The 27,146-nt window shown below is 44.9% G+C and overlaps 4 protein-coding genes across 11 annotated transcripts in view; 1 reads left to right on the top strand and 3 right to left on the bottom strand.

The window, feature by feature from the left end:
• Positions 1-2,017: 2,017 nt before the first annotated feature.
• On the bottom strand, positions 2,018-11,635 carry LOC104151906 (carbohydrate sulfotransferase 6). Of its 5 annotated transcripts, none has more exons than XM_009686971.2 (3): positions 11,527-11,610; positions 4,487-4,528; positions 2,032-3,656 (listed from the first exon to the last, which is right to left on the bottom strand). In XM_009686971.2, exon 3 carries the CDS (start codon positions 3,625-3,627, stop codon positions 2,446-2,448), a length of 1,182 nt encoding a protein of 393 aa, XP_009685266.1. In that variant the 5' UTR covers positions 3,628-3,656; positions 4,487-4,528; positions 11,527-11,610; the 3' UTR covers positions 2,032-2,445. The 5 variants fall into 5 exon arrangements, with proteins under 5 accessions (XP_068812279.1, XP_009685266.1, XP_068812280.1 ...); XM_068956179.1 differs by lacking the exon at positions 11,527-11,610 and adding an exon at positions 11,005-11,158; XM_068956180.1 differs by lacking the exon at positions 11,527-11,610 and adding an exon at positions 7,612-7,683.
• Positions 11,636-14,115: 2,480 nt separating this feature from the next.
• TMEM231 (transmembrane protein 231) lies at positions 14,116-19,369 on the bottom strand. The gene is made up of 7 exons (XM_068956182.1): positions 19,090-19,369; positions 18,836-19,005; positions 17,834-17,962; positions 16,303-16,446; positions 15,936-16,017; positions 15,692-15,802; positions 14,116-14,797 (listed from the first exon to the last, which is right to left on the bottom strand). The coding sequence occupies exons 1-7, from the start codon at positions 19,229-19,231 to the stop codon at positions 14,613-14,615; spliced, it is 963 nt and encodes a 320-aa protein (XP_068812283.1). The 5' UTR covers positions 19,232-19,369; the 3' UTR covers positions 14,116-14,612.
• A 124-nt stretch (positions 19,370-19,493) lies between these two features.
• On the top strand, positions 19,494-26,615 carry GABARAPL2 (GABA type A receptor associated protein like 2). The gene is made up of 4 exons (XM_068956183.1): positions 19,494-19,777; positions 20,074-20,129; positions 23,831-24,003; positions 26,018-26,615. The coding sequence occupies exons 1-4, from the start codon at positions 19,744-19,746 to the stop codon at positions 26,106-26,108; spliced, it is 354 nt and encodes a 117-aa protein (XP_068812284.1). The 5' UTR covers positions 19,494-19,743; the 3' UTR covers positions 26,109-26,615.
• The window catches only part of ADAT1 (adenosine deaminase tRNA specific 1), a 35,955-nt gene continuing 29,625 nt past the window's right edge, over positions 20,817-27,146 (bottom strand). The window contains exons 9-10 of one of the 4 annotated variants that reach the window (XR_011143320.1): positions 23,810-24,164; positions 20,817-21,060 (exon numbers count right to left, since the gene is read on the bottom strand). Coding sequence is in view for 1 of the 4 variants with exons in the window: in XM_068956177.1 (XP_068812278.1) it covers positions 24,155-24,164 (10 nt within the window). In the remaining 3 variants the exon portion in view is untranslated. Of the gene's footprint in view, positions 21,061-23,417; positions 24,165-27,146 lie in introns of those variants that run through there. The other 3 variants (XR_011143319.1, XM_068956177.1, XR_695880.2) reach the window with 3 other exon arrangements.

Raw genomic sequence — 27,146 nt, forward strand, 5'->3', positions numbered from 1 at the left:
CCCGTCCCCGCGACAACAGGAAGGAAGCACCAGTACGGAAAAGCACTCTGCGCTGCGGGTCTGTGAGCACGGGGAAGGGGCGAGGAGCACGGCCCCTTCGCTTACCCGTTACCCAAACACGGCGGAGTAGCAGTGAACACGGCGAGCAGCAGGTGTGCTGGTGCGCGCTGGCTGGCTGCAGTATTCTCCGTGTGCCGGCGAGGGCAGTGGCGGCTGCAGAACTGGCGTGTCGACACCGGAGGGCAGCAGTGAGAACAGGAAAACCAGTGCGCAGGCGGGCGCCTTACCGGTGCAGTACTGGTTCGTCGACACGCGAGGGCAGCAGGGAGCACGGCGGGATCACCGCGCATGCGCTCGCTCCCTGGGTGCAGTACTGCACGGTCGACACGCGAGGGCAGCAGGGAGCAGGGCGGGATCACCGCGCATGCGCTCGCTCCCTGGCTGCAGTACTGCGATGTAGACACGCGAGGGCAGCAGGGAGCAGGGCGGGATCACCGCGCATGCGCTCGCTCCCTGGCTGCAGTACTGCACGTTCGACACCCGAGGGCAGCAGGGAGCACGGCGGGATCACCGCGCATGCGCTCGCTCCCTGGCTGCAGTACTGCACGGTCGACACGCGAGGGCAGCAGGGAGCACGGCGGGATCACTGCGCATGCGCTCGCTCCCTGGCTGCAGTACTGCACTGTCGACACCCGGGGGCAGCAGGGAGCACGGCGGGATCACCGCGCATGCGCTCGCTCCCTGGCTGCAGTACTGCACGGTCGACACCCGAGGGCAGCAGGGAGCAGGGCGGGATCACCGCGCATGCGCTCGCTCCCTGGCTGCAGTACTGCACGTTCGACACCCGAGGGCAGCAGGGAGCACGGCGGGATCACCGCGCATGCGCTCGCTCCCTGGCTGCAGTACTGCTCTGTCGACACGCGAGGGCAGCAGGGAGCACGGCGGGATCACCGCGCATGCGCTCGCTCCCTCGCTGCAGTACTGCACGGTCGACACCCGAGGGCAGCAGGGAGCAGGGCGGGATCACCGCGCATGCGCTCGCTCCCTCGGTGCAGTACTGCGCTGTCGACACGCGAGGGCAGCAGGGAGCAGGGCGGGATCACCGCGCATGCGCTCGCTCCCTGGCTGCAGTACTGCTCTGTCGACACGCGAGGGCAGCAGGGAGCACGGCGGAATCAGCGCGCATGCGCTCGCTCCCTGGCTGCAGTACTGCTCTGTCGACACCCGAGGGCAGCAGGGAGCACGGCGGGATCACCGCGCATGCGCTCGCTCCCTCGGTGCAGTACTGCGTTTTCGACACCCGAGGGCAGCAGGGAGCACGGGGAAAGCCCTGGCCGCCCTCGCTCCGTTCGGTACGAGCTTGTCATCACCCGCGGGCTGCAGTGAGCATGTCCGGGACCAGTGCTCATGCGTTTTTTCGCCTGGCTGTGGTACTGGTTTGTAATCAGGCCAGGGCAGCAGTGAGCCGTCCTGCTGCAGCGGTGGAATGTCATCGCCCGAGGGCAGCTCTGCGCAGCTTCCCCGCCAGTTCGCAGTCGTTCCTCGGCTGGCTGCAGTACTGGGTTATCGGCTCCCGAGGGCAGCACGGAGCACTGGTGGGGTACTGCGCATGCGTCAATCCTGGGCTGCAGTACTGCTTCATCGTCACTCGGGAGCAGCACGGAGCTGGTTGGCCTCAGAGCGCATGCGTGCGGCTCCCGGCTGCTGCACGCCCCGCCGGTCGGGCGCAGTACGCATGCGCGGGCTGCGGGGGTGGCGGAGCGCGGGCTGTGCCGTGCGGCCGGAGCCGCGCTGGGGGGCGCGGTCCGCGCTCGCACCGCGCTGCAGCGAACACGCAGCTTTGCCCAGTACCGTGTGTTTCTTAGCGTCGGGAGCCGCTGTCCCGCGGCACTAAGAACGCTACCGCGCGATGAAGCCTTCGCAGTTTGACCGCTGCGCTTATTCCAGCTCTTGGAGAACTTTTACGTTGAAAAAAAAAAAACATCGAGACAGGACTAAAGAAACACACAACTGCAAAACCGCTTCAAAAGAAAAGTCATGGGAGTCTCGAAGTGGTGGAAGCACGTTTCTACTTTGTCCCCCAATACAAATTAGGAACAGAGGTTCTTAAATATTTGAAGCATGAAAACAGCATTGAACTAGTATCAATGAACAGAAAGAAAAGATGTCGCTGATAATTCATATCGTAAAATAAAGTATTTAAATTATATTCTTAAAAAAATGCTGAGAATAGCACAACTGGGCTGTAGTCCGACAACTTTCTTGCTTCATTTCTCTTGTGGGTTTTTTTTGTTTTGCGGTGTAAGAAACTCAGAAAAAAATGCATGAAAAACAGGTTACAGAAAAAAATTAAATTCAGTGCACAAGGATTTCTTCAATTACCTATACATTGCACTATAAATATTCCTGCCCACCCCCCCACCCCCCATCTCTTGGAGTAATGTCTTAGTTCTTTGGATTAAACGATGACCAACTGAACTGATTTTGTCGTCTCGGCAACACCAAATCCACTGATAGATCTCTTTGTTCTTTTTCTGAATCCACCAGCTGATAGCCAAGCATGTTTATAGCACCTTTGCAAACTTCCTGTACTTTCTTAATTTTCTGGAAGGAAAGAACATTCCTCCAGGCCTGGGAAACATTAACTGCATCTCGGGATGTGATTTTGAAGGCTTCTTTTTTTTTTCCTGGTCCCTGTCCATGTGTGATATTATAGATCCAGCTTTTGAGTGTGGGCGTCAAACTAAGCTCTGCAAATTTATACATTTCTGAGATTTCTGATAAAGGATCTCTTACCAGATCTTCAAAACGGATCATTAGATAGCGATCTTTAAGGAAACTAGGGGGTTTTAGAGTAGCTGTTTCATAAATCTGAACATGACTTCTACAAATTTCTTGCATTACTTTATATTTGCTGTCTTCAACTTTAGTGCCATTGGTACTCAAAACAATCCCATTGTCACGGGTTAATGCTTTGACCGATTGTTCCCGTGACTTGACAACTGCCCTGGGGTCACGGACCAAGTGAATAATTTTGAGGTTCAAAGAAGGATCAGTAAGAAGTGGGTAGAGAACCTTCAAATCAAAGAATCGGACTTCCTTGATGACAATGTGGCTGTAGGTTTTACAGGCTTCCTCCACCTTGCTGAACGGGTACCGGCCACAGAGAGTCTTGCATGCCATTTCACTGGTTATGTCAGTACGTTGAAAAGAGTCACAAGCAGGAGCTGAACACAGAGCCCGACTCACTGCCCACTGGAAGAGATCGGATAAGTTTCTTTTCCAAGGCATGTAGGCATCAAACACAGACATGTCACACAGAAAGACAGACCTGACTAAGTCCCGCACTGCCATGTGCAAGACTTTGGCGCTGTTCTGGTACATCGTAACCCACACGTGCCATGCAGGCTCCATCAGGTAGAAGACGCTGGGGTGCTGGCTGAAAAGCTGACCAACAAAAGACGATCCTGACCTCCAGGAGGAGAGAATGAGGATGTGGACTTGAGAAGGCTTTTCCTCAGATTGAGGCAGGAAGCTGCTGTACCGGGCATACATGAAGAGTAAGAATCCAGTCTGAGCCATAACAAAAAGTATAACAATTGCACTAGTAATCCGAAGCCTTGCCATTGTCTCTGAGGAAAAGCAATAAAAAAAGGCTGAAAAAGAAAAGGAAATTGTTGATGAATAGTTGTTGCTATGGCATAAGAATGGTTAAAAACCTACACAATATGAATTCATGCATTAGTAAGCCCTCTGTTTAAATATGTATTTAGGTATTTGGCATTACTTGGTTCCTTAATTAGTAGCACTGGAAAAATATCATCTGCAGAGGTGCTGGAAGCAGAAGGAATGAGATTCATGACAGCAAGATCACACTGGAAATAAGCTTGGAGCAAATGTTTGATGCTGAAGGAAGTTTTGTGTTGATGCTGTTCAACTGTTGGAAAAAAAATCTAAAAAATACACAATAGCCTCAACTTCAATTCTGGAGGATGCTGCCAAGTATAATTTTGTTCTGAATCTCTCCACTGCATTTCAGTTGCAATCTGAAAATTGAATGGTGTCTGACCCTTAAACGAAATTGACAGAAACATTATTAACTGTGGCTACTGAAATAAAAATCATCCTCTCATCAAATGTGAGAACTGTTCCCTGCAGTGACAGGGAACTGCTGGCTGTGCACATACCCATATTTTCAATATTGCAAAAGGTGGGCAAAAACTTGCAATCTGAAGCACCATCTGGACATGGATGTTCTACTGAACAAGCTGCTGGAGCGTGTTTTTGGGCTGGAGCACATATACCCCACAATTGTCTGCTCTGAGTTTGCATATAAGGAATTACCTACTTGTGAGCTAGAATTAGCCTGCACGGAGAATTTTAGGCATGCCAGCCCTAAGAGGAGTTGTATCGTACTTTGAAGCTAAAGATCAAGCAAGCCACGTGCATTCCTCACAACATTTTACTTGCAGTTTTGGGCACCTACCTCTTAGTGCTCTGACTTTTGCAGATTCCACTTGTAGGCAGTCTGTAAGTTAACAGGCACAGTACAATGGAAGTAAGATTTCTCATGTATGAAGATCAACTTGAGATTTGTATGTATAAGCATTTGCCTTCTAACTGTGTTTAGACAGTTTTCTTCTTACGATGAAAGGTAAATATATTAACACACTCTGAATTCTATTGAAAGTAAACTATGCAGTTTAGTGGCTATTGATACAAACCCATTTGACACAATAAATGCATTAAGTTCTTAGCACTAGCCTTATGAACATGAAAAACACTGTTCACAAGTCCCAGAAGCTGAAAGAAGCAGTCAAATAAAAGAGATGGTAGAAATGGTCAGTTTCAGCTCTTTCTGCTGCCTAAATATTACGTCAAGGCATACAGAAACATATTCTCAGTATCTTAAATGACCGTGACACAATTTTGTTACTAAACTTTTGTTTCTAGGCCAAGAAAAACAGAAATATGAGCTGAGTAGCAAAAAAGGAGTCAATATAAGCCACTAAACTTCAGTGGCTTATTTTGTAGGGAGACTCAAGCAAATAAGGGCTTTTTTCTCCCAAAGTACCATCTGTTGTTTGTATGCTATACTCTTTTTATCCACTCTAGTTTGGACCTACTCATCAAAAAAAAAAAAAAAGGCTTTTTACTAAGCTTTATTATGCTCTCTACTTCACCTTATAATGCTCCCTTTCTCTAGCTTAACCATACCATTCGTTAATCTGTAAGGCTATGGTCATTGCCGAGTTGTTGTGGTTGTGCTGCCCACTGAGGCAAGGCCCTTTTCCCCAGTGGTGCCACATTCTCATCAGCTCTGCACAAATATCCATGATACATGGCTGCAGAAGCACCTCTCGGGATGAGAGCTGTGCCCCGCTAAGTCTATGCAGCTTCCATCCCACCCCCTCCCTTGCCTGGTCTTAATGCTTAGCAGACACTCTGCTAAGCTGTTTCAGTCCGTTAGCCCGGAAGAAAGTTATTCACTTATTTTTATTAGGCTAGCTTTTTAGCCTCAAGACAACTCAGCACAGCACAGACCAGTGCTGGAGCTGGTACAAAGAAGGGAAGAAGAATGCAGAGATGGGAAAGAAGCAGAGAAAGAGCCCCTGTCCGTAACTGCTAACACAATACAGCCTGAGCTGTGCACATAGGTCTTTAAATTATCTGCATTAGACCTTTTGACCACCTACTGCACAATCATGCCATGCAATCACTTACGTGGACCTTTCAGGTGGAGTTATGCTAAGTTTCCCCTACGACAGGGAATGACCCTAGCCTGCTGGGTCACTACTCACATTACAGAAGTGTAACTAACAGCCAGGCTTACAGAGTACAAATAAACACAGCTAAAGGGATGAACCAACACAACTTCCATAAAATAAGCAAACAACAAAAAAAAATCCTGCATCTCTTTCATCAAGTTGCTAAAATTCTCTTGTCATGTCAAAATACTGTATGCCTCTGGTTAGTAATCTATATTGTTTTCACTTCCAGATACTACTTTTTTCCAATAGCAGAACGTGGAAAAAGGACACGGTCATATTTCCATATTTCTGTCTGAGGAGAGAACTACAAAATAACAAGTACAACAGAGTGCTCATAAACAACCTTATTTTTCTGTTCCAGCTTCATATGTACGTTCAAAGCTACAAAAAGAGTATACCTTTTTAGAAGACAAAGTTCAAAACATGCACTCAAATAGCTACTAATATCTGCAGGCAGAGGAGCATGGGAAAAGTAGTTCAGTCTTCCCTTTCTGCTCTCGCAGCAGTGTCTGGGCAGCACCTGAAGATGCTGGAATTTTTGGCTGGAGTAGATGTGGACTGAGTACACTGTGAGCTACACAGCTTTTAGAGCTCCAATAATGCTTCTCAAAGAATTAATGTACTTCTACCTTAGCTACTCAGAACTGCTGCTTCACTATAATCAATGCAAACACTACCTCTTCCTTACACCTGATTGGCTGTGGAAACCTATAAACATATAGATGTCAAACCAAGAATTTTTTTTTTTTAATTTCACATCTGCCTTTACTACTTTTTGGACTTCTCCCTGCCTCAACTCCCACCTAAGTACTGTTGCAGACAATACTGTGCCAAAGAAAAACTAGCTAACAGCAGTATTAGCCCATATTGTGGGTCTGGCCCACATAAAACACTGCAAATAGCATGTAAAATGACTGTAGCTAAGTATCTCTTCAGTGCAATACAAACTACAAGAAAAAGCATGATATAGAAATAAAGCACTGACTAGGTTACATTGTCAGCATGTAAGATTCATCTTTCAGCCTTTTGGGAAACTTAGGTAGTTTTTAAGGGATGTGCACACATGCAGGCGTCACACCAAAAAAATTAAGAATTATAACAATTACAAAACAAAAGGCAGCCTCTACAAGAGCATTATCCTGGAGTGTTTCGGTGCATGAGGCCAAGTACACATCCAATTCACTGGATTTTCTCTATAAGCAGTGCCTTTTATTTCCACAGGTCTCTTACTGGCTATGTGTAATTTTATTTTCCTATAAATATCCTTTAAACATTTGCAGTTGCATTCTGTAGTTAAGGTGCTTTCACACTGGGTTAAGCCTTTAGCGTGCAGCAGTTGTAACTTACAAAGCTCTTTCATGATTTTTGACAAATGTTGCTGAAACAGAGAGCTGCTGAATACCCTGAAGAGTCACCTGATCATAAAGATGTTAAAAATATGTTTTTTATAGATGTACTGAATAGATTACACGTCCTCGTTGCCCCAGCGGTGAGGGACAGCGCCGTGCGATGCAGGCTGCTCCTTCTGATCCTCAGTTTGCTGCATCGCAGGACTCACCAGAGGGTGCTGTTAGGCAAACTCCTCTTTTAGCACAGAAAGGTAACGTGCCAACAAAGTTACCAGACGAAAGGGTAGTCTGCGACTTGCTCTGCATGGCGCTCTGCCCCCTGCCCCTCCAGCCCCCCCGGCAGGGGAAGGGGCTGCTCCCGCCTCCCCGCTGCCGTTCTCCCTCCCCTGCTCCCCGAGGGCTGCGTGCAGCAGGCACGCGGCGTGCAGCTCCGCGGGGCACAGGGAGAAGCAGCAGCGCAGCCGGACGTCCGAGTGCTGCAGCCACCTCACCTGCCGTCTCAGCGGCCCTCGCCTCTGGCAAACCGCTCCTCGCTGACCCTCGAGGCCAGAGGAGAAGCGGCGAGGGAGCTAGAAGAGGCAGAAAGACAGATTGAGAAGGACGTCCAGTTGTCTCGCCAAGCGCTCCAAAACCTTGCACACCTCTCAACTGAGAGGTTTAAAGTATCATACTTGGTGGCATCACAATGCAAATCTTGATACAAAATGACATTCCTAAGTATAAATGTTGTTAACAACAGAAGCAACGCTACTACTTTTTTGTGATGACGTTTCTTTGGGGAGAGCTCTGGCAAACAGCAGAAAAATTAAATCTTTAATTTTAATGAATTCTTGGGGCAGAATGATTTCTTCAGAACCTAATGCAAATGCTCAGAATGTAATCTGGGAAAAAAAAAAAAAAAAAAAACCTCTGCATGTATGTTTTAGGTGGCAATCCTGAGTCAAGCTCAGTCACTGGGGTTTGTCTACTTATGGCTAATACTGGAAACAAGATCCTGGACTAGACTACCCCTGGGTCTGCCCCAGAATGGCTATTCTTACATGTTGTGCAAATAAAACTAATTATACAAAGTAAACAACGAAGTGAGGATTTTCTTCATCACTTAAACTTGCTCTGATGGAAACCTGAGCTGCAGGGCCACTAAGATCTACTCCTGCTTCCCAAAAGACTGGAAGCAGTACAGCAACTTACATAGCTTTAACCAGTAAGTTACTAAGCACTGTTCCAACACACAGTGAGCATCAGTGTCAATCCCAGAAAGCTCGCTATCTAAACAAAGCAATTTTGCAGATCCAGAATGGTAGAAGAAAATGGAGAAGAGAAGAAATAGCTTGTGCACAGGACGATCATTTAGCTCTTACTTTTAGGGACTTTTACGCATTTGTCGCATAAGACAAGGAACGATGGAGTCAAGCAACCAGATCTTTATAGCTTAGCAGTGAGCAGCATAACTGTTGAGTAAACTTCCTTTCAGTACAGAATTTAACTTGAAGACACCTAGTCAAATAACAAAAATTAACTGTAAAGCTAAAAGAGAGAGAGAGACTGAGATCCTGCTAATATGCTGCTCATTTGTTCCAGGATACTAAAAAGGCTGCAGAAAGAGAGTGCCTCACATTAGAGCTGGAAAGAAACATGGGCTCTCTTTGAGCTCAGGACAAAAAATAGGGATGAAAGACTCCCTCAGAACAAACAGGTTTGGGTCTGTTGCTGGAAGACTACAAAATCTGGAATGAAGCAAAGAGCTGAAAACTGAGAGAAGAATTACAAGTACCAACTCCCCCCCCCCCCCCCCAACCCTAAGAACGACTTCTGAGCAACTGAATCTTAGCTGCCTTTGGTAAAGACAGCCATTTTGCATCTGAGAAAAATTCCAGCATACTTTTACTTAAAACTTCTTAAAATATATTTATGCAGCACGTTCAAAGCCAAAAAATACCCCAAATCTCTTTATAGATTATGTAGAAACTACTTCAACTTTCACGAAATGCAAAAATACAAATTCAAAACCTTTTCAGGACGGGTCTATTTTACTGAAAAAAGAATACCTAGTACTATATTATATGCTCAAATTTTTAATAGTTTTCATGTGCTTGTCAAACACTAAATGCTATCAGAACAGTCATTAGAGTTGAATGTAAGTATCATTTATGTACTTATAACTGGCCAAGGTCCACTTCAATATTGACTGTGAAAAAGTTGATGGTAAATGGCATCACATATTGTCCAGAATTAATAGGAAAATGTTTGTACATGTCTTGATAAAAAGAGCAAGGATCATCAGAAGGTCTGCAGTACCTTATGGAGAAATTTGCTCATGACACACTAGACCTAAGACATCTCACCAATGGAACTTATAAAAAAAGCAAATAAAGTAAAATAAAAACACCACCAGAATGGCTTCTATGAGCCATTAGAAACACAGTTGGCTGCTCAGAAACGTGAAAATACAGTTGTGACACTGTAGGTCCAAGAAAAAAAATGCACACTAACATTACCAATAATTCTTACTAGAAATCACCTGGCTGACAAAATGTTGTTTTCCAGTGTTTGTCCACAACTAGAAATGACACATCTCACAGGACAAAAGCTTACATGGATTGGTCTTTCAATAGGCACAAAAAAAGGGGGGGGGGGGAGGTTAGAAGGTACATGCTGCAACTACTGATATTTCAGAGAGTTAAAGTATTTCTAGTTGTTCATTACTACATAGCTGAAATAATTGCCCACTTAATTATTTTTAAGCCAACAGGGAAATGGCAATAGAAGTAATAAACGTGCAGTAACAGTATTACAATCTGATATTTTGAATTCTTACATTATGTCATCATTTCAGCCGATAGCGTTGACTTAGCTTTTGAAAAGATCCTTCTTTTTACAATTTAGTGGAAAATTAGATTAGAGGAGTCACTTCCAGGTGAAATGCCTGAACATTAAGCTTAATTATTTTACAATACAATGAAACGTACTACAGATTTTATGATATGATCATAAAAGTTACACATAAAAGGTTAAGAGGATGAGGGTTTGTTGTTGTTTTGTTTTGTTTTTTTGCCAAAATAGTTCAGAATTACAGGAGTTATGTTTGTCCGACTTGAACAAAAGACAGTGCCAAGGTCCAGCTCTGCAACACCAGTCTCTTAGTGGAATGCAGCTGAAAGTATCACAAAATGTTTTCAGCTACTAGAAATACTAGTGAACAAAAGATGAGGTACGCTCGGTTGCGGTTTCTGTAGGGAATTTCGACCATTTTAAGGATAGTGAAAATGAGATGACAGAGAGATTCTCAGAGCAACTGAACGTTATTCACCTCCTTCAGGAACTGCCTGCACAGGTACGACAGCGTCTTGACGTTCAGACAGCGGGAGCCCGCGTGTTCTGAGGGGCGCTGCACGGTGCCCCCACTGCTACTAACCTCACACCCCAGAATTTATGCTAAATTATTTTATCATATATGTCGTTTTCACCTAGAAACAAATAACGGGCACAGTAGAGACCATTCTCCCTGGGAAGGGATTTCCCAGAAAGACAGGAAATGTTTTCTTTACAGTACTTGACTTTGCAGTCTAATTCCAGCAAACAAAACCACCTTTACGCGATTCAGCCATGTTCTCCCCGGGGTGGGGGGAAGGGAAGGGAAGGAAAAGGCTGGCTCCCCAAGGGATGTGCCTTTACCAGCAACTGACTGCAGCCCGAGGAAAGCCTGGCTCGGAACCGAGGCGGTGCTGCCCATTCACCGGCGCTAGTACAGGGGTCTGCCAACGGGTTAACAACTTCCCCGAAGAGCAGCGCAAGCGATGTTCAACACCGCTGCCAAATAACGCAACGCAGGTCTGTCCGTCTTGGCGCAGGGTGCCGACGCCCGCCCGCCCGCCCGCCCGTACCTTCCCGCCGGCTCCCGGCGCTGCCGCGGCTCCGAGCTGCCCGCGCAGACAATGAGCCGCTTTCAGACGTGGCCGAGGCGCCGGGAGGAGCCCGGCGAGGAGCCGATCCGCCCCGCGCCCCCGAGCATCCCCGGACGGAGGGGCCGCCCCGCCCCGCCCCGCCGGCGGGTCCCGGGGTTGGGGCCGCCGCCGCCCGCAGCCCCGGCTTCACCGCGGCGCCTCGGGACCGCCCGCCCCGACCCCCCCCCGCTCCTTCCCGGCCGCCCATGAAGCCAAACACGAACCGGTCAGGGCTCCGAAAGGGCCACAGGACCAAAACCAACTTGCTTGGCTAGTTAAGAAATGGGTGCAGCATGAAGTGTTTCCTATTTCCTTTTTTAAGCTGACAGCCTCCACAACCTCTGCCGACCAGCCCTTGAACAATTTCTGAGGCAGACTCTTGGCATTGCAGGCATTTTTGCTCCCCGTTTTACTGATGTAGAGGATGGAACAGTACCTCTTGACTTTTAACCCGCTACTTACTTTTTCCTCTTATGGAAACAATTGCAGAAATTGATTTTTCTTGACATTCCTCCGTGTCCTTCCTCAGTCAACAGCAGTTAGTTTCCTCTCTGGCATACCAGCGTACAGCAGATCTACTAGTAACACAGTGACGAATTGCAGTTGCATTTGTATTGATCCTTTCATTCACTGTTGCTTAGCAAGCCAACGGAAGTTAAGGGTCTTGCCAAGAGCCTTCCCAGACTAACTCCTGCCTCTGAAAGGTACTTTAATGCTAGTTGTAATAGGTTCACAGCTAGGTATACCTTTCTTGTACTTCAGCTTCCTGCTACAGACATTAAACTTCATCTACCAATTTATTACCTAGCTACTTTCAGAAGCAGAATGCTTCTCCAAGCATGTGCAGTCACTTTACTATTCTTCTGTCTGAACATTGTCACCGCATTATTTGCCTCACCTTTTTCAGATCATTTTGATTAGTACAACTACAGATCCCATCCAGACATCTCAGCTGCCTTCTCTAATTGTGAACACTGACCCTTCCTACTGCTTCATTATCTTTAACCCATGCATAAACCCTTGAGAAGATTTTCACAGCCTATAAATTTCACCGATTTAAATACTGCTTAACTGACATTAGTTTGAGGCAGACTTGCCAAGAATGATGCTCAGTATAAAAGTGGTCTAGGAAGTTATGACAGCAAAGCTATTCCATTTTTCCTCTCCTATTATCATATCTTCTTCTACTGCTGCTTTTACACCACGCTCCTTTGTTAGTCCCAGCTGTGAAACACTTCTTTCGAAAGAAGGAAACTGAGAGATTGCTTTAGGTCATATTAAACAGCCCTATGTCACCTGCAAGCATTTAACTGTTTTTGGTTGCTCCTTTTAATTTACACAGTTCTCTTTTTGAATTACTGTAGAGGATCTTTTCCAGCTTTCTTCTTCCTTAAAAAAAATAATTTAAGGGTATTTTCCTCTACACTTCCTGAACCAGAACTATTCCACCATTTCTTATCTCATGTGCATTTGGTGAACTGTTGCTCAGAGAAGTCTCATTTATCATAACTGAATATGGAAGGAAACAACAGGAGAGGGAAGTAAGAGGGGGATAATGAAGCCTCCCATTATTATTGTTGTTTTCTGGCATTAGCCTCTCTCACCTTCCAGTTGCTAGCTCCAGCACATTTCTGCTCAACTTGTTGGGCTGTTACAAACTCCATTTTTGTAACAGTACAACAGCTCAAACCCCTAAGATAGGGTTCTATCGTGACCCCTGAGATTTCCATCCCTCACTTACGCCCAGTATAATGCTTGTGCAGACACCTGCCAAGTTAATTCAGAGAACTGACCTCTCTGAAAACAAAGTGACTATATTTGGTAGAGTTAATCCTCATCATAATGAGTGAGCTCCCTGAACTAACTCATGCAGTCACACAAGCACCAACAGCGTTGCAAGGCAGGAGAGCGCTGGGACTACAGCAGACCTAGCATACATCAGCTTAAGCTATTGCAGAACCAAACTCACAGGCTCCTCCATTTATCCTAAATAGCGCCTAGAAACACTAAAAAGCAGTAGACACTTGCTTAGACACTGTGCAGGCTGATACAAAGTCTATTATCAGTAGTTCTAAGCTGTCAGGGATAGACTTAAAAAAAAGCAAACTGGAGGCTTCACACCAAGAAATTATATGCAGTGAATGCTCCTTAAAAATAATTCACTACTCACATGCAAGTATACAAGTTTCACAAGTACAATAAGTGTGTTGAATAACCAACAATCACTCCCTACATTAATATTTCATTTACATCAAAAATAGGTTAGAGTCCACCCAGCACATAGTGGCTGGAAGAAATGCAAGCTGCAAAATTGCAAAGTTTGAAATGAGCTGAAACAGAAGTTCAAACTAAGCTGCCTGTTTTGAGAAGGAGAAAAGAAAAAGGAGCAGGCAGGTCTTCAAACTGGTAGGTCGTTCAATTCTACAGGGCCATGTCCTGAATATGGAGTTCTGCTGTTCAAGTTGTTCTTCCATATTTAATAGCTGAACCATGTCTTAAGAGTTCAAGAAAAACAGAGACACTAAACATTTTTGTTAACTGTCATCTAGAACTGCTTTAGACTTCTTCTCTCCCTAACGCTCTTTGCTAGAATTAACTCTTAATTACAAAACTGAAAACATACTTAAATTTTGTTGCTTTTCCTTTTGTGGACATGGTCTTTCATTGCTCACCAGGTGATTACAATTGATTTAATTTTGATCTGCTCAATCTGAACTGTCATGTAAGTTCTGAAAGTGATTTTTAATTTGGTTTGAAATTCTGAAGTTTCACTGGTAGTTTTTTGTTAGTTTTCTGTAAACAAACACCAAGCTTCTCTGTTTTATTACTCTTGATCCACAATTAATGGTCTAGTGCTACAAAACCAATAGCAAATGACTGCACAAATCTTCCAGATACTATCACCCACAACCCAATTTCTCACATCAGTCTTGACTTTATCCATCATCCAATTTAGTAGCTAAACTGGTAAGCACGCACAGCCACTAATTAGAGAAGTGTAGCTCTGATGCCATCTTACTCTTAAGTTTTTCTTTTTTTTATTTTGAAAATACTTTCTCACTGGCTTCCTTCCTTTCACAGTGCACATGAATGCACATACAAACAGGTGACAAAACTCTTTTAAAACTCAGCAGTTAATTTATTTAAAAGACAGCAAAATGCTTTATATTGTTACTGTTACCGTATCATTTTCAGTATTCCTGGTTTAGTTAGTCTAAGATAATTCAAAAGCAAGGTCTCGTTGATTTCTACAAGTTTCTGAAACACAATCCTATTACAAAAAGTAACCAGTTGTTCTTTAACTGCCAACAAAACTTAAAGTGTCAGTCTCAAAGCAGTGTTCCCACAGAAGTATATGAATGAATACATATAAGGAAAAAAAAAGGGGGGGAGGGGAGGAGGAGAGAGAATTACTGTCAAAGCAAGAACCAAACATATGCATAACATACTTACAAAGCTCTCATCTTAAGCAGTAAGAAGGGTATAGAGAATAAAAGCAGATATATATTTTCGTACTGCATTTCTTTAAAGTTTTTTCAAGCATTTCCTCAGGACTGGTGCTGTTTGTAGGTCAATACTGGAGACATTGGCAGAAGTGGCGATATCGGAGTTGTAGTCAACACCTGATTCTGGAACACAAAGATTTTAATCCTATCAAACACCCAAAGAAAGATAAGGAGGATGCTGACATACTGGATCCATGCAAATTTAATCATTTCCCAAAATCCTGGCTGATATTTAAAGAAAGTCAAGGAGCGTTAATTGAGAAGCTTCTGATACTACCACACAGTAACTAAACAAAAGAACTCCGAGGCAAAACAGCACAAAATGCGTTAGATGTCAGTTTGTGTGGCAACTGACAAGCCTTTGAGGCATGGAAACCTCAAAAAGCCTTTTACTGCAATACGCAATGGAAGCTGCAGCAAAATGTCTGTCCAAGAAGACACCTGAACCAGTTCTGTGGAAAGTGTCCATTTTGTCCATGGCTCACTAGAAAGCAGGCAGGTAAGCAAACCTGATGGGAGACTTGCTCTATACAGTTTCTTCTAAATACAGACTTATTCTTTACACAGTTTCTCAAACACGAATATAATGAACAAACAATTATGTTGGAGTCAAAAATTTCAGCTCTTCCTGTGCATGTAACAGATTTGTCAGGGCCACTGCAGGAAGTAATGTCTGGTGAGCTTATCTTGCTTACAGATTTTGAATGACTTGTTTTAGCTCAGAAAACATAATATCATGCTTTGTCAGTGGTATCCATAACAGATTGGGATTGCAGGTGCTCAACCAAAGCAAGACCTACTGAGGATATTTACTCTGAACTACTAATAAACCAACTTAAAGGCCAGTTCAGCAAGGCTGAAAAGCAACACATGCTCCGCTAGAGAAAGGCAGTAAGTGGTTGTTCAAGCAGAATCATCTGGAGGGTGCACACAGAGGGACAGACATGCAACTGTGTGCAATATAAAGGGACAAACAGGTACTCTGATCTGAAACTATAGCGTATGCTTAGCTAATAAAGGAAGAGTTTAGTAATAAGTTTAGAAGAAAGGACAGTGTTGCTCATTTGGCCTGTATTTTAACTGGATGTCATTATGCAGTCCTTATGTCACAGTTCAGAAAGGATATAAAATAACTTCCACTGGGTAATGAATAGTGGCATTAATGATAAACGGTGTATCTGCCGCTCTTCCAATCATCCAAACAGGGTTGGGATCTGAGAAGACTGTTGTTACTAAAATGGATAAAGACAATAGCCAGGTTAAGGAGATTTTCAGTCTCAACACAGAACTCAAATCTTCACAGAACAGCTGGTAACATGCTGACTACTGCTGTCCTGCAATTAGTAGCTCTACATTCAGGCTTACCATTTCTATCTTGATATGCTGCAATGATGTTTGTTAGATCATAGTCACTCGCAAAAGGACTTGTGCCATTGATCACAGACACCTGTCACCACAGGGAGAAACCCGAATTATTTGTCTGCTTGTCAAGAAAGTAGTTGTGCCCATCTTGTTACAAAAAGTAATCATGCCTTTAAAGACATACATGTAAACACCAGACTGAACATCTCAGCAGAAAAATTTCTTCCACCCTTCAGCCTACTAAAGAAGCACCATTCAGAAGTTCTAGGGTCCACTCTGTGCTTTGGGTATATGTAATTAGGGCTTCATCTATAGTGCTAGAAGAATAAGAGAGGGCAAATTAGACGGGGAAGAAAAAAAGTTTCCTCACATTGTATCTGGTATCCAGTCCACAATGGTTAAGTAATTGCCTCTGGTTCAGTTTCAGGTCTCCATTCACATAGAGGTAAGACCCTGGTAGAGGAGAAAAAAACTGAAGGAAAGCCATGCTCTGCATCACAAATGTTGACATTCTCTGAAACAGTGAATGAGAGAAGAGAATTTAGGAAGGCTGAAACCTTTCTATCCCTTTGTATCTATAGATTTTCTGCACGGATTTGATTTTATTGACTCCCAAGTTTCAGATCACCACATTATTCTAGAGAGGAGAAGCACCAAACATTTTTTTTTTTTTTTAAACAGGAGAGGTTAATTGTTAGTTAACCAGCTTCATTGGACTTCCGTGAATGAAGTTAACCAATAATTTGTGGCTAATGACAAGATGACTGAACTTGCCATAACACGTGAAAAGCAATAAGGTGATTAAGCACGTTTACTGGAGAGACACGCTTAAAAAAAATTCTCAGCAGTCAAAGTCAGCTAAGGATTCCTGCCCTGTGATAAGGGCCAAACAAGGAACAAGGAAGTTCCTCAGCCCTCACTGATCACTCAATCTGAAGGAAAATTTTAATAATTACTATAAAACAAAGGCATTGTGAATACTGGAACTCTCCATATGATATTAATCATTGACCAAAAACTTCCATACATAAAGTTGGGACTGTCAGGCCTTTACTCTGAGCCCCAGAGATTTAATCATGTCTTTTACACCACACCGACGTGCTTGCTAAGCTCGTCCATCTGCAATCAGCCAAAGTGTCTTGGCCCAACTAAACCCAAACTCTTTAGCAAAACTTCCCCTTGTCTGCGTTGTTCCTTTCAGATGCATCCATAGGGTTTCTGTGCACTAGCGTTTCACCCACTGCTCTAGGTATTAATGGAATCAAGTTTTCAGCACTCTCACTGCCACTCGAGAGAGATACAACTCTTCTGCTGCCATTTCATCCTCCAGCTCCCTGCTGGACAAGAGCTATATCTTCCAGCTTCCCTATAATACCTGCTTCCCCCTCATATTTATGAGGTACAGAAGATCCGGGCAGATAAGTACCGTTAGTTCAAGAATTGCTAAATGAACAAAACTTACAGACTTTTAAACTGCAGTGGCAGCTTGTTCCTCCACCTCAGAAAACTGGCTGTTGATATCAGATGTATAGTGGTATACAAAAAACATGCAGCCTTCTGTCTGCTGCTATAGTCTTAGATATGTTCTGACGCCATCCCACCCACACACGGTTGTATATCTCTGTCCTCTGTGCCGCACTACAGGCCAAGAGAGCGCATAGCTTAAAAAAACAAAAAAAAAATCTAATGGAGCATATCAAAACATAAAACAACTAAACTAGGAATGACCTAAACTGCTTTATCATTGGATAGTATAGAAGAAAATTAAGTATTTGTTAGTAAACTAAATCTTTTGGATACCAGTTTCAAATGTGTAAGAGTTCTTTTATCCTTTGCACAGCTGCTACAGGAATATTACACTGGGCTCAAGTATCACAACAAATAAAATAAGAAATGCTCACATGAAGCTGGTAGGAAAAGACCAGAATCAGCTGAACACCAACTACGTGTTCTGTAGATTGCAATGGAAGCTCCAATTTAAAATACAACTGATCCATTTTGCCATCTTGATTTTTGTCTTCTTCTCTAGCCTAAAAGAAGCAAGAGGAGTTTTTAAAGAGCTTCTGCTAAAAGCAAAATAAAACTGTGTTTAAAAATGCAATACTCCAAGAGATTTCCACAATTGTGACATGCACATACTAAAGAACCTTAAAGCAAGTAAGCTGCACAGTTAAGAAAACAATAAAAAGCAGCTTGTCTTTAAAGATAAGGCATTAGAAACAAGCAAGAGGTCTGCACTCTTAAATTTGTTATACAGTGTCTGATGTGTTCCCCAGAAAGGGAAAGCTTGTCAGCTTCTTCGAAGACTCTTCTGCCCTGGACCATTCTGACCATTTCCTTCGCGTGCCACAAAGCGTGCCTTAGTGCTGGATCTTCTGCCACACCCTCTAGCAGCATGTGACAGACGGCCATGATTCTGTCCCTTGCCTTTAGGCCGCACACCACAGCGGCATCATTACAAGCTGCCTTTTGAGGGCGTCTGTGTGGCTGTGGCTTTGTGCCGTTTCTGGTTGCGAGCCAAGGCTTGCTACACTTCTGTGTTACTCGGCAAGAGAATACCCAGAACTTCAGCCTTCTGCACGCGTAACAGAGGTATCCCAGACAACGAGCTGGCCCTGTTGAACCCCAGAAGGGAGAAGAGGTGTAAGACAGGATCTAGCCACATGTTGTCTTTCAAAACCGGGGGCTAACAGCTAAAACTGCAACCTTCAGAGCAGGATACGCCCTGCAGGCATTAAAACACACGCATTCAGAGCGACGCGTTCGTGCCAGCCACCAGAACACGGGGGCAGAGAGGGGAGCCCCGGGCCACTTGTGCCGGGAGGCGCGAAGCTCTGCTCGGGGGAGGAGCCGCGGGCAGCGCCGTCGCCCCCGCCAGCGCTCCCGGGCCCGGCCCGGCCTACCGACAGGAGCGGGACGCGCAGCCGGTCCTCCTGGAGCCGGTTGAACGCCGGGAAGGTGCTCCACGCCAAGAAGCTGCCCGGCCCGGGCCCGGTGGTGGCCACGAAGAGCACCTCGTAGCGGAACCGCACGGCCGGCTGCTCCAGGTACGCGCTCTGCTTCAGCCAGAAACCTGCGGGCAGAGACAGCGCCAGGGCCTCAGCGCCGCGCCGGGCCGGGCCGGGCCGGGCCGGGCGCGGGGCCGAGCGGCGCTCACCGTGGCTCCGGTAGGCCAGCAGCAGCGGCGGCACGTAGGTGAGCGCCGCGATGAGCAGCAGCGCCAGCGCCGCGGCGGAGCAGAGCCCGGCCCGGTAGCGCGTGCGGAACGCGGGGTGCGAGAACAGCTCCACGCCGGCCATGGCGGACCCGCACCCGGCAGCGCCCTCACCCTGGCAACGCGCGGGACGGCGGGCCTATCGGAATGCAGAGCGCGGTGGGCGGGACGGCTACGCCAGCCAATGAGCAGCACCGCTGCATGGCGGCGAGGCGGGAGAGCGCCGGGACGCCGGGGAGGGGGAAGAGGAGGGGGAGGGGGGCGGCAACCGCCGCTCGCCTCAGAGCCGGGGACGTCACTTCGAGGGTCACGAGACCGCCTTGGGCGGGGCCCACGGGCCTCCCCGCCCCCGCGACGGCGTGCCCGGATGCGGCGGCCCCGCCCCGCCCCGCCCCGCCGCTCGGTTCCCGGGCCGGAAGCGCTGCGGTCCGGGCGGTTGCTAGGGAACGGGAGAGCCGGAAGTCCCGCCCGCCGAGCCGTGGCCGCCGCCGCCGTTGTTGTTGTTGTTGTTGTTGTTGTGACAGGCCCGGCCGCCCGGCACGAGCCCCGCCCGCCCACGGGCCCCGCCGCTGGCTCCGCTCCCCGCCCGGCCCCGCCATGAAGTGGATGTTCAAGGAGGACCACGCGCTGGGTAAGGGCGGCCCCGCGCGGCCCCGCAGCCGCCATCCAGCCGGGGCCGCCCGGCTCCGTAGGCCGCGGCCGGCTCCCCGCGCCCGCTCGTCGTGATCCGGGCGGGCAGCCCCGGGCGGCCCCTGCGCGGGGCGGCGCGGTGCCCGCGGTGGCCTCCCCCAGCAGCTGGGGGCCTCGCTAGGTGCAAGACGGCCTCGACCCCTCCGGCTCCCGTCCCGGCAGGCGCCGCCCGCGCTGCCTAGGACGGGGGGGCCCTGCTGCTTCCATGCAGTGGCTAACTGCGAGTTTTGTTCGCAGAGCACAGATGCGTCGAGTCGGCAAAAATCCGAGCCAAATACCCTGACCGCGTCCCGGTGAGTAACCATGCCAGCCTCGTCCCCGGGCTTACACACGGAGTGGATAAGCTGTTTCCATCCTGCTCTCTCTTCTTTGACCAGATCCCACTGTGTAAATTTATCCTCCCTCCTGTCCCCTTAATCGTTAAAGAGTCCCCAAACCAACTTTCTGAACTCTTTCCAGGCATATTTATGGTTTATCGATGTCCTGGTTTCTTCTAACAGCAGCTATGTCCCAGCAAGGATCCTGTGCCTTGAGATTCTTGAAGACTCCCTTCTGTGCCTGATCCCAAGCAAGATCATAAACTCTTTGCACCTTGGCAATCCTCCACCATGGCTACATGACGGAGGTGACTTTTCCTTCATGTGTGCCATGCCTTTAAACAACCTTATCTTGGTGAACTCCCTTCATGCAAGCCCTGTTGTTTGAAGAGCCATGCAATTGGTGACCCTTTTTTCTGCACTGCATACTTACCTACCTTCTAATTAGCGAATGACTCTCTCTTTTGCCCCACAACCCCTTTTATCATTCTTCAGTCAGTGAAATGACCACACTTCACACCCTTGTGTAACAGCTAGCAACATATGCACAGTCTCAACTTACCTGCTTGTGAGTACAATTTCCCACATCCCACCTGACCACATGCCAGTTAGTGTCACTCCTATCTGATCTCTTGGTAAATAACTAATCCAATAGACAGAACAGCCCAGAGAAGAAGCTTTAATCTTATGCTGTCATTTGCCTTTCTCTGCTGTTGAGTTGCACCTAACTCTGTGACAGCAGCAGCAGCAGCAGCAGCATCTTCTCCAATTGCAGTCTGGCAAGTTGATCCCATCCTGACCTTTCTCTACTTGGCTAACTACCTCCTCACGTTCAGACTGTGGCATGCTAATAACCATACATCTTCACAGGTAGCCATTTGTCCACTTCCAGAATATTTTTTATAACCTTAGAGGAAAGGGAGAGACATGGGAAATGATAGTGTGAGTCAGAATAACATGGTAATATATCAGGAATGGACAAAACATGTGAATGGATAGAAGAATTAAATCCCCAGTTGCAGTGTGATGCTTTGTCTGGGCAGATACATGTTTTCTGCTTGATGTTTCAAATTGAGCTGCCTATCTTTTACAAAATAATTGGTATCAAATATATTCTGACGTTGAATAATCAAAAGTGTTTTCATACTTAATGCCTGTTTTCTGCTTTCCGGATTATAGTCTCCATCCCAGGTGACATAGGTCAAAGGGACTTTAGTTCTCAGCAGTCCTCAGCTGTATCTGGCTACCTGGATTCTGAGATCTTTTGGTGGCTCAAGCATCTCAAGATACTTTGAGATAGCCTATGATAGCTTGCTTTTGTTCTGGCCTGGACCCTTTAGATTAATAAGATGGGAGTTGGAAGAAATTCATGCTCCCTAAGCACTACTATTTTAAATTTGTCTGGGAATCAAGTGGTCCAAGGATTAAAGCTATCTATAAGTTTTACTAGAAGCAGTTCACCAGCAGCCTTGAGACTTCCAATTATGACAGCTTCTGCATCATAAAGCTAAAATGCCCAGTGTATTAGTGTATTATTATTATTATTATTATTATATCAGTTGTTAAGGCTTGTTGAAAGGCGTTAATGCCTTTCAGCATGCTGTTGGTCTTCTTTACGAAATCCCCCCATATTAAATTACAAGGGCCAGCTAGTGTGCGCTCCATCTCCATTGCTGTAGGCAGAGCTGCTGGAAGCTGAAGAAAAGATGAGAACTCTCTCCAGATCATAAGACAGCATAGTTTGTAAATTTACTTGAGCATTACTTATATGCTGCAGCAACGAGGAATGCAGAGCTAACCAATGGAGCCACTGGAACCTCTTGTCAGCCCTGCTGCCGCACACATGCTGCATTTTTCCTTCAAGACCTGGCCTGTGTGGGGTGATGAGCATCAGGTCCTTTCTACAAGCAATGTTTATTTCTCCTTCGTCCCATACCCTCTTGCTTTTTTTGTGTGGTTTCCTTTGTGGCCCTCTTGCCACGTTTCCGTCCTTTAGTCAGTTACTTAATTTTGTAACATATAAAGTAAGATACTCTAATGTCAGTTCAGCATAACACAAAGCAGAGAACAGCATCCAGTGAATCATAGCTGGACAGCAATAACATGGCTGTGGGAGATCAATAATGTTTGCAGGATGAATTATACAAACCCAAGCAGAACGGGTCAAATCAAGAGCCTCACTGTGAACAAATGACCGTGCAGTTTATGGCAAACTACAACCTTGCATTATGCTACCACAACTCACACTACAGCTCTATCAGAGTTCTGTCTATGTTCAGACATATCATATCATGGCTTCTTCAGTACTGCACTGAATTATCTAGGATATGTATGTGCCTCTACTTAACATGACAGTTTCTTATATACTGGTATAGTTTGTGTGATGGTACACCATGCTACAAGGGTGAATGCAAAAGACTTAAAAAAAAATAAATAAAAACAAGTATTAGTAAATACTCAAATGCTACAGATGGAAGCACCTGAGAGTCCTTTTGGCATCTCTTGCTTGTGCACAGTAGGTAAAGTGGCAGATCATGTGATAGACCAAGCTGGTGGTACTGCCTCTAGTCTACCTAAATACTGATTTTTGCTTTAGTGGGTTTTTTTTTGTTTTGTTTTGGCTATACTCCATATGAAGGCAGTTCATGCTGCCATCTGTCAGGGGTGTCTTGGGACATTGTTCAAAGAAGAGTTACGTTTGAAGGGTAGAGCTGCTGTTTATAATTAAGATTGTTTTTCTCGGTACTGTGGGACTTTATTTAGGCATACGACCTTTTGAAAGAGGATAAGGTATACTAATTGCAGGCTAGAACTCTGTGTAACGCAAGATTTCACGCAATGACTTGCATGGTTTTCTATGTTGAGATAGTGACAAAGACAAAATAAGCAGCATCTGTACAAAGAGCGCACTTCCTCGGCTCACCTGCCATTGCTCAGTTATCAATGCTGCAGTCTTGTTGGACTTTCCATGACGCCACTAGAGCTGAACGGGGCAAGGAAGGAATATGGTTAAATGGACTTCTCAGTTTGTTACTATCAAGAGGAGTAAGTGAGAAGACAGAAGCCCTGGGCTCCCCTCATTCAGCAGTCTGTTTAAGGGAAGTAGTGCAGACAAGCCACTCCTAAACTTGAAGTTTTAAAGATGCATGTGCTTCTGAACATCTCAGTGGATGCTGATTCCTCTCTTTTTTTCAAAGCTTAACCTCAGCCTTTGTTGCACAATATGCTATTTTAAGATACTGCATGTGGAGACTTGAGAATATTCTGAAAATTAGCAGTTCTGTGTTAGAAAATAGCTATATTTAAACAGAACAGGATATTACTGTCCTGGCATGAATAACTGCAATAATTTTAAATCATGAGCGTACAAAAAGTTAAAAGATGTGTGCACTTTCCTGTCACAGGTTTATTTTAGGCATATTGCATCTTTATATCCCATGACCATCAGCCTCAGGCATAGGAAGTTTTGAGTCACTGTACACATGAATATAGGTTTCAGTGCAACTGTAAAATCAGGTTGTACAGTGCTGAGCAAGTCTTAACTCTTGTTTAGTTCTGGTCTAGACACCTTTTTGTTTCTCCCCTCCCCTCAATGCCTGTAACCAGCAAGTTATTTACCAAAACTGGCTGTTTATACCAATCCTGAAAAGCCTCACCTTCCCACCTGTGCTTTATAGGTCATAGTGGAGAAGGTCTCGGGATCTCAGATCGTTGATATTGACAAGAGGAAGTATTTAGTTCCATCTGACATCACTGTGGCCCAGTTCATGTGGATCATCAGGAAGAGGATTCAACTGCCATCTGAGAAAGCAATATTCCTCTTTGTAGATAAGACTGTCCCACAATCCAGGTGAGAGGCTGTTCACTTGGTATTCAGAACCATTTCACCGAGCCTGTGCGTGTCTGAGAGACAGTAGCTTCCCTCTCAGGCTTACTTGGTGATTTTAGAAGGTGTTTCACTCTGGTAGTTTTGATCAAGAGCTTGATAAACATCTTAGTTCTCAAGCTAAGCTGAAAGGAGAGATGATTGCAAAATATATTATGATTTACTTGCATGGCAAGAGCGTGAGCTCTGGAGTTATGCTATCTTAGGTTGAGTAATAGTACATCATTTACATCATCAATGCCAACAAATAAACGTTCTTAATGTAACAAAAAAGTTGCGTAGTTAAATGCACAAAAGCAAACATGCTGAGTTATTCTGAAAAACACCTAACCTCTGTCACCTCACAAATAAATTATATTATAGACTAGTTAGTTGTTTCTTTTTCATATTTTTTTTCTATAAACACCAGATGCAAAATGAGTATAGAAACAAGTTTTCATGTTGCTTTTATATAGGAATAACTTTTGCTGGTTGCTTGCTACATACAGGAAAACGCATAGCAGAAGCAGCTACTACAGCTGCTTACTATGCAAAAGCTACTTTAATAATATTTGAAAAATAGTATGTAATGTTATACAGCTTAGATACAGTATTATCCTTGTTAACCCTTACCTATGTAACAGTATCAGGCCCTTCAGGTAACCTGCAGGACCCTGCTAAGAATATTTTTGGTCACTTTGTGATACGCAATAGGGACTTGTGAGGATTGTCTTTTTCTGCTTTGTTTGCATTAAGAGTACTAGGAGTGCTTAAGCGTGGTCTTTCTAATAGCGCTGTGGAACGGCTAGTGGCAAGCAGGAAAGAAAAAGAAAGGGCACGCTGTCTAATCTGCCATGTTAATGAGGATGTGGCACGTGCTGGAGAAATGGGGCCTTGAACCTCCAATATTAATGCGAAAATGGTAACTCTGGCTAATAGAAAAACAATAATATAATGGAGAGGTCAATGGCTCTGCTCCTTGTTGTAGTCTGAGTATACCGCATAGACCACCCACTAACTTTTGCCATCCTTCTCTCCTCATCCAGAGGTTCTCTCTACTACTCACCAATTCCTTTCCATTTCATGTTCTGCCTGCAACTCTCCTCAGCTCCTCCCGTAGGTAAAACACGGTGCTTATCTGCTCACTTTCAGTCTGTATCTTTCAGTTCACTAGCTTTTTCTCAAACACTTTTGGAAAGTTAGAAAAAAAGTGAGCTGAGGAGGAGTTATTTATGCCACTGACTGATGTCAACTGCCTATTTCATCTGTAGGTAGATGGTTGGAGCATTTGTACTACCAAGTAATTGCTAGGGGGACAGAGTGCTCCCCCGCCAAATCAGACATCTCCTTAAAGTCTGCGACTACATAGATTATGAATGGCCATCTATTCTATTTGAAAACGCTTGCCTTTGACAAAACAGTCAAAACCCTATCCACTGAAAAAACACTAGTTTCTGGCTAATTTGCACTTTTTGGGCCACATACCTTGGTGTTACCACTGTTTTAACTCACCACTTTTTAACAAGACAGACAACAAAGCTTTTACTGCCCAGAACAACCTAGACTTTGAAATCAGTCCAAAAAGCATAATGGTTTGACAGACTTGAGACCCAGCTGAACAATTTGGACTATAACAGAGGGATTCAGAGAAGGTGCTAGGTGCTATCAGGCTCCTGATCTTGGTATTAGTTATGGCATCAGTGATGTATCATTCAGCACCCAAAATGTATTAATTAGCTAATTTCCAATAAAATGAGGAAACATTTGTGTAGAAGTACAAATATCTAGGCACTCTGCAGAAATCCCAGAAACGCTTTGTGAACGCAGAAGTCAGCTGCTTTTCATATATTCTCATTTACGTATTTCAGTTTACACACAGATTTCTAAGTTTTAGCTTTTATTAATCCTCGTCTATGTCAGGTTCTAACTGTTACCATTTGCAGCAGTCATGATCCAAGCAAGCTGTTTCTCTCTTTCCCCCCCTCCCCCCCCCTTCAAGCTTAACTATGGGACAACTTTATGAGAAGGAGAAGGATGAGGATGGATTCTTGTACGTTGCCTACAGTGGAGAGAACACATTTGGTTTCTGAATCCTGGGTCTTGGCTGCTACACCATCCTGCTGCGTATCTTGTAAATAGCTGATCATTTTCTGTTATGACATCCACAGACGTTCCTTCTATATACATGCATTTGTAACTGGATTTATTTCCTAATATACTGATAGGTCTTGTTTTATTAGACTGGTAAATTATCAAAATTTTATTTTATTTGTTTTTTGTTGTGCATTTTTTTCTCATGGCTGTGAATCCCCAGAGCCTCACTTCTTTGGGGGATATGTTTAACAACATTGATTAAGTAATAAAGCAAAGTAGTTGGGCTACTAAAAGATAAAAAGGAGGAATATGCATTTATTCTGATTTTGTTTTGAGGTATTAGTTTAGCAACAAATGAAAGTGTTAAATTAGTAATGGGAGCGCTGGCTTTGCTAGATTATTCTGAGTAGTAGAAAGATGCTGATCATGTTGAATTGAGCTAATGTTTTCCTTTTCTCAATTAACAAACAAGTACAATAAAAATTCCTCCCACAAACAGGCAATGCTGTCCTTTCTTTGCCTTCATTGTGGTCAGAAAGTCGTATATCACGTTTACTAGACACTATACTGGTCTTATACATGCTGGTGCTTATACAAGAAAAAAAAAATTCTGGCTGCAATAAGCGTGCTGCACGTGCTTACTGCATCTGAGGACGTGCTGTTGATTTCAGGAAAGCCCTTCATGATTCTGAACAGCATTGCAATGAATAGCAGTGCTTTAGTAAACATTGTCACCATTTCCACTGTGAATTGCTGCCATCCCCCTTTCCATGGATTTAGTATTAATGCTTACTCTGAACAGAATTTCTGATTCAGAAGGAAGAAAATAAAATGGTTTCAGCTATGATTTTTAATACTTTTCATTACTGAAAAAACATTGTTTCCTTTAGCTGAAACTTTGCAGCTTGTCTGTGGTAGCAAGTAATTATTTTTTGCTAACTATTAACAAGATAGTAAAAAATGTAACTTTAGCCCTTATAACTACAAGAGAAATCTAATTGTATACTAGCACACAGATATATCTAACCAAAAGC

This window comes from Struthio camelus, chromosome 10 (assembly GCF_040807025.1).
Source record: "Struthio camelus isolate bStrCam1 chromosome 10, bStrCam1.hap1, whole genome shotgun sequence".
NCBI lineage: Eukaryota > Metazoa > Chordata > Aves > Struthioniformes > Struthionidae > Struthio > Struthio camelus.

Excerpts from the sequence above, each read along its gene's own strand:
- GABARAPL2 (XM_068956183.1), top strand. The coding sequence starts at position 19,744 with ATGAAGTGGATGTTCAAGGAGGACCACGCGCTGG. Across the intron at positions 20,130-23,830 it reads AATACCCTGACCGCGTCCCG|GTCATAGTGGAGAAGGTCTC; the intron begins GTGAGTAACCAT and ends TGTGCTTTATAG. Across the intron at positions 24,004-26,017 it reads AAGACTGTCCCACAATCCAG|CTTAACTATGGGACAACTTT; the intron begins GTGAGAGGCTGT and ends CCCCCCTTCAAG.
- TMEM231 (XM_068956182.1), bottom strand. The coding sequence starts at position 19,231 with ATGGCCGGCGTGGAGCTGTTCTCGCACCCCGCGTTCCGCACGCGCTAC. Across the intron at positions 19,006-19,089 it reads GCTGGCCTACCGGAGCCACG|GTTTCTGGCTGAAGCAGAGC; the intron begins GTGAGCGCCGCT and ends CTCTGCCCGCAG. Across the intron at positions 14,798-15,691 it reads AGTGGAAGTTATTTTATATC|AGCCAGGATTTTGGGAAATG; the intron begins CTTTCTGAACTG and ends TCTTTAAATATC.
- LOC104151906 (XM_068956178.1), bottom strand. The coding sequence starts at position 3,627 with ATGGCAAGGCTTCGGATTACTAGTGCAATTGTTATACTTTTTGTTATG.